This window comes from Papilio xuthus, unplaced genomic scaffold (genome assembly GCF_000836235.2).
Source record: "Papilio xuthus unplaced genomic scaffold, Pxut_1.1 DF826961.1, whole genome shotgun sequence".
In the NCBI taxonomy this organism is placed as follows: domain Eukaryota; kingdom Metazoa; phylum Arthropoda; class Insecta; order Lepidoptera; family Papilionidae; genus Papilio; species Papilio xuthus.
The window spans coordinates 3,821,099-3,827,098 of NW_013531688.1; the positions used below are offsets into that span (position 1 = coordinate 3,821,099).

The following is a 6,000-nucleotide window of genomic DNA, read 5'->3' on the forward strand; positions in this document are numbered from 1 at the left end:
AATTAATAAACTGTATGTTGAAATTATTTATTGATTAATTATTGTCAGATTAAATACATTAAATTCAAATGACTAAAAACATTTTCAAAACTCACAATATTATACGTTATACAATATTTAAAAATAAAATTAATTAATACGTGAATTTGGTTGCAACGTGGACCTGCGCGTTGGATTAAATTGTATTTGTTTCTTGCTTTGAACATCACGTGCATTTGTTCCAACTTGTACTTTGTCGTCATATTTAAAACAAATGCTACCGGATCCCATTTTATTCGATGCGGACGCTATTATTGAAGCCATGGTGTATGCTGGATGAGGTAAATCTGGGAGTTGTGATATGTATTTGCGTGTCTTATCTTCTTTTAAATCACTTATATTAGTTAAAATTGTGTCCTTTTCTATTATACTTGAGTCATTTTGGGTAAATTGTGAATCAATAGTTTCAGAATTATGGTTTGATAATTCACAGCGATAATATGATAATCTGAGATGGGACAAATCTTCAAAAAATGAACCATCAACGCTTTCGTTTAAGTTGAAAGAGTTGGTTTCTGATGTCTTATTATTTTGAAAACTCATTTTTCACTTTATAATACGTTTGCTTTAATTCACTGATTGTTTCATTTGACAACACTTATTGTTACCCCCAATTTTTTTTTGGATGTTTGATTACCCGCTTAAAATATTATACACAGACTAAATAACTTTGTAATAAATCTGTAGTTTGTCTTTGGTATAAAATAAAATGTTAATTATATTTTAATAATATTAAATAATTACATAATTTAGTTTACTAATAACTACTTGATACTGATACTTGATTTATTATCTAATTTAAACAAACTGTTTCGCAGTTTTTTTATCTATATAAAACTAAGAAACAAAACATTGAAATACCGATGCTAATACGTTATTAAGTACAGTTTTTTCCTTTTAGTAAACAGTTGATTTGACTGTTATATCAAATGTATTTCATGGGATAGTAACTTTGACTGTCATATATATGATTGTTAGTCCTTAACGTTAGTTAAAAAAAAAAACTATGACTACAATAATTTTATACACGTCATACTCCATAGGTATGTTTGTTCAGATGATTCATGTTTCTCCGATATCAAAAAAAAAATCGCTAATATTCGATATGTCAAGAAACAGACAATATAAACTTAAAGTATGAGTTAAGAGGTATATGACGAGAATATCTTATCTAGACATATGAGATTATAACATGTACTATAAAAGTGCAACGTTTCTTTATCCCATAATTGTAATCGGAAACATCAAGCAACATGAAGGTGGCTATAGTTCTTTTCTCTGTGCTGGCTCTTAGCCTTTCAGCTCCTCAGCCGAGGAAGATTTTCCACGAGAACGCTGAGGACTTCCTCGATCTGATTTATGAAGAAGCTGGCCACGAAATGATGCACCTGGTCGAACACTACATCGAGTTCGAAGAGTTCACCAAGTCTCTTGACTACATGGCCACCCCCAACTTCAGAAATCTTGTCTACGAAATGGAATCTTTACCCGAATTCAAAGCTGTGAGTACTATTTCTATAAAATCATTGTACAATATTATCTTAGTTGTTCTTCCAATCATAAGACAAGTAAAATTTATTATAGTTACTAAATTGGTTGTAAAACTTTTTTGCAAATGCTTTCGGACTTCTTGAAGTACTAGCTGTCGCCCGCGATTCTGTTCGTGTGAAATTAGAAAATAAAATAACTAGTGGCCATGTGTTACATCTATGCCAAATTTTATCGAGATCAATTGAGTCGTTTTGGAGATTCCTTCTAATAAACATCCATCCGAAAATTAGCATTTATAATATTAGTAAGATAAGCCTCGGTTATTAAAAGTATATTTTATTAAAAGCATCAAATTTCAGGTGATAGACTTCTTGGAAAAAGATAATATTGACATCACGTACTTCGTTGAGCGATTGAATGAAATGATCGGTAAGAATAATTAATTTAAGTACATAAATAAAAGCAAAGTAGAAAAATATGAATCAATGTTCCTTAAATACTGTGCCGTTGTATCGGAGCAACACAAGCCTTATTAAAATATCAATATTTACGTCCCTTACTAAGCAATCTGACACACGACTTGGTAACGAAAGCGCGCCATTCGTACTAAATGATCCTAAAAGTATGTATGTTTAACGATTTGTCTCATTTGAAGCTATAACTCGATCGTATTCTCCTGCCAAGTGTTATAGATACATAAAGTCAGCTTCTTGCTATACATTCATACCATGTTTTTATGCAGATGAAATACAAAACGACAAAAGAAAACGCCACACTCTGAGCGGTAGGGACATGACCGCTTTCATCAACGACTGTATCGATGTCTTCCCTAAGGACAAGCTGACGGCCCTTTACGAACAGAAAATTGCTGAAGACGAAGAATTCAGAGTCGCCATGGAAAACTTGAACAGCGAAGAATGGGATCAAGTATGGAACGCTCTGTGGGAAAGTGAGACCTTCATTGAGGAAGCTAACATTCTGCTTGAAAATGGAATTGACCTGAAAGTTCTTCTTCGTGAGGTTAAAGCTGTTTTTGGACAGTTCAAGAAATAAATTTAATATGCATTTTGCTTGTTGATATGCAAAAATAAATGTAATTTAAGTTCACAAAATTTTTTTTTTCATTACACATTAATAAGACATGGGTTGTGACTTAGGTTTTATAAAAATAGTATAATTCTTTTGGATTACATCAGATATCAATGGAAAACTCCATCAGCATCGCGATTTATTTTTTATAACCTAGCCTCTAATCAAACTTTGCTAATCCAGACAAGTTTATAATCAAAAAGTTTATGTAGCAATGTTTTCTTCTCAACGAATGTTGTAGAAAACCCTTTCAAAATGTTATTATCTTCAACGTTGCATCGTGAGTTCATTAGCTGTATTGTTTCTATTGTTCTAAATTATTGTTTATTGCGGACGTAATGTTGTTTTATGATATAATTTATCCGATGTTTGTTCTTTGAAACAATCGCTCTGAAGACTCGGGGTGCACACCTCGGCCCGTCAAGTCGTACTCCAACAACTTTGCAGTCTATTTTAAACAATTTCAAGACACCGACTGCAAGATGAAGAATGAGCTTGTTCTTTCATTATTCTTTTATATTGGACTTCCTTCCGGAAATACGCTTCCCACGAGCATTGCTAAGGTGAGTTGTGAGTTACTTTCATTTGTAGTAATTTGTCTATTTCTTTTAAACGAAACGTATAAAGTGGATTAAGCATTTTATTAATTACTAAATAGAAAAATAATTTATTGTATATTTCAAAGTCGATCACATTACATATTAATAAACTGTGTTAAAAATTATAAAGAAAAATATAGAATGAATTAAATGGTGTGACCACAGATCATTATTACTCTAGCCTTATCCCACTCACGTGGAGTTGGCGCATAAGATTTTATAAACCTAATTTTTGGCTTAACTTTTGCCGCCGGCTGCCACCAACTCTACTTGGGGAACCACTGTTGTTTGTTATTATTTGTTTTTATTGCTTTGTCGAGTTCAAAATAATAACTTGATTCATCGTAAAAATTTATATATTTTCATAATTAAATAAGAATAAGTTCAAAAAATTTCAACGATTTTTTTGGGATATTAAAATTAAATAAATATTTTAATGTTTTTTTAGCTTACTACGGAGTATACCGTGGATAGAAATTCCCAAACGACAGATATAGATATAATGGATACGTCTATTTTATTATCTGATGACACAACATTCACAACTATTCCTAAATTCGATCTTGAGGATCATCGAAATACTATTAATGATTCGGAAATATTAAGTCAAGGAGTTGAGAGTCCAAATAACATAAATGGTCGATCGTTTATATTTATTCGTCAAAAATTCAAAAGTCCTATGCTTAATTTATTTCACTCACAAATGCTGAATCCTAACGATGTCATAAACGCATCGCCAAAATCAGCCTTATCAAATATAGACAATGATAAATTTGAAGAATTAAGCCGAAGATTTGCTACTCTTAATGTTGCTAACCCACCCAAAGACAAGATGGCAATGGACAAAATGTCCAAGACACTTGATAAAACTCAAGGGACCTTACTAAGTCAATTATGCTATAGTAGGTTAAAGTTGGAAAACGATGGAATGGTAAATAAAATAAAAGACAAACTGAAAGTTCAGGATGTAGAAAAGGCTGCAAATGAACATCGTGAATATTTAGAACTGTTAAAACCACCATTGTTGCGTAAAGCATATAATGAAGATGCTCCGAAATTAGCGATGCACGAAATCGACAGACAAAAGATTGAACCTTCAAATGTATCACCTTATGTACGCAACCAGGATACTGCTTTAACTTTCGCAAAAATATCATCAAATTTAAGAGATAGCTTTTTAAAAAAGTATAATAAAGATAGTCGTTCTTACAAACCTAAAGGAACTTATACTAAAAATAAAGTAACAAATCACCAGCACAACAATCAACATAATCTTCACGATGTAACATTTCATAACGTTGAAGAAAATATGGCGCGAAAAGGTAATGAAGAAAACACGGATGAATATAAAGGTATAGGTAAATTATCTAAAAACAATTTTGATAAAGTAAAAGATAACAAAATGAAACCAGCTCACGTTAATAGGATTCATTATTGTCATGATTGTGGAAAAAACGTGAATAGTGATCCGTATCATCGGAAGAGAATCGAAGCGGATTGCAAATGTGGTCGTCATGTTTATTTGAAAGGTCGATCTGAATGGGAAGATCAAGAACAACCTGGACCTATTACTCCGACTGATAAACATCAAATAACAGTACGATACAGTCCTACAGATAATAAAGAGGAAAAGGCTATGATAGATGTTGCGATAGCTAGAAATCCACATTTGTATTAGGTATCTGTATCCATACGTTAGATTCTTAACACAAAATCGAATTTAAATCTAACTGTGGCTACCATTGAGGAATTTGTAAATACTTGTAAAATAATCATAAAAAAGTATAAAAAAATCAAATAAACACAATAAATAAATAATGTATAGTTTCATTTTTGACTGCAAACATTAGAAAACATTAAATTAGAGCTTTAAACGGGCTTAATGTAGCACAGTTCAGTACTTTCATATTTTTTAAGGCCTAGTTAATCATACTACTGGATAGAAGTATTTGATGAGTTGTTGGATAATTATTTACTTGAAATTTAATTATTTTATGACCAAAGTACTGAAAGGTGGCAGTTTATTTAAAAGTAAGTATTCAATGGGAAAGCGTAAGGCGTACGATCACGATAAGAAGTGTAAAAGCTATCGCATCTTAGATCGCTGCGCGCGCATTCCCCTTCTGACTACCAGCGTTTGTTGCTCTGAGAGATGAAATGTAAACACACCGGAATGGCTACAGATGTCCAGATAGCCAATAGAGATTGCAAAGACATAAAAACTACTGGAAACGACAAAATACATGACAGTCCCACACATTTCAATAAATCTTAAAAGTATTAAAATTACAAATATCAAGACCAAATTAAAAGGATAAGTTTTATATTGTTTGTAAATTAAATTTATTATGGATTCCAATGTCGCATCTAGTAGTTATACATTTGTGTCACTCTTAGCCATATTTGTTGAAGGAGATGACTTTTGCTCGGACACGGACATCGTTGCAAAATATTTGCGACTTCGAGTTGTCTATTTTCAATGTAACTATTGCGTTTGTTTGTGTTTGTATTCGCTTCTGATAATACTACTTAGTAAATACAAACAACAATTCAATTTGTCCTTAAACGTTTCCACAGACAGCCATAGAATGTGTTGTAAATAATGTTGACAAAATACAAGAGAAATGAAATGAACTGTGACATCTTTTTTTCCAACAGACAGATTAACGACATAGATTTTTCTGCCTGATAAATATGGAAAGAGTGAATCATTTTAGTTATTTTGAACATTGATCATGTTTATCTTTGTTGAAGATAAATATTACGTGAGACACTCGTGGCC

The 6,000-nt window shown here is 31.9% G+C and overlaps 2 protein-coding genes across 2 annotated transcripts; both read left to right on the top strand.

Annotated features, from left to right (window-relative positions):
* Positions 1–1,249: 1,249 nt before the first annotated feature.
* On the top strand, positions 1,250–2,642 carry LOC106120399 (uncharacterized). Its single transcript, XM_013315745.1, has 3 exons — positions 1,250–1,541; positions 1,890–1,959; positions 2,273–2,642. Exons 1-3 carry the CDS (start codon positions 1,293–1,295, stop codon positions 2,581–2,583), a joined length of 630 nt encoding a protein of 209 aa, XP_013171199.1. The 5' UTR covers positions 1,250–1,292; the 3' UTR covers positions 2,584–2,642.
* Positions 2,643–2,738: 96 nt separating this feature from the next.
* On the top strand, positions 2,739–5,014 carry LOC106120398 (uncharacterized). The gene is made up of 2 exons (XM_013315744.1): positions 2,739–3,182; positions 3,667–5,014. The coding sequence occupies exons 1-2, from the start codon at positions 3,102–3,104 to the stop codon at positions 4,894–4,896; spliced, it is 1,311 nt and encodes a 436-aa protein (XP_013171198.1). The 5' UTR covers positions 2,739–3,101; the 3' UTR covers positions 4,897–5,014.
* Positions 5,015–6,000: the final 986 nt, after the last annotated feature.

Bases quoted from the DNA above. Each gene is read 5' to 3' on its own strand.
- LOC106120398 (XM_013315744.1), top strand. From the start codon at position 3,102: ATGAAGAATGAGCTTGTTCTTTCATTATTCTTTTATATTGGACTTCCT. The intron at 3,183-3,666 runs GTGAGTTGTGAG...ATGTTTTTTTAG, and splicing joins TTCCCACGAGCATTGCTAAG to CTTACTACGGAGTATACCGT.
- LOC106120399 (XM_013315745.1), top strand. From the start codon at position 1,293: ATGAAGGTGGCTATAGTTCTTTTCTCTGTGCTGGCTCTTAGCCTTTCA. The intron at 1,542-1,889 runs GTGAGTACTATT...ATCAAATTTCAG, and splicing joins CTTTACCCGAATTCAAAGCT to GTGATAGACTTCTTGGAAAA. The intron at 1,960-2,272 runs GTAAGAATAATT...GTTTTTATGCAG, and splicing joins GCGATTGAATGAAATGATCG to ATGAAATACAAAACGACAAA.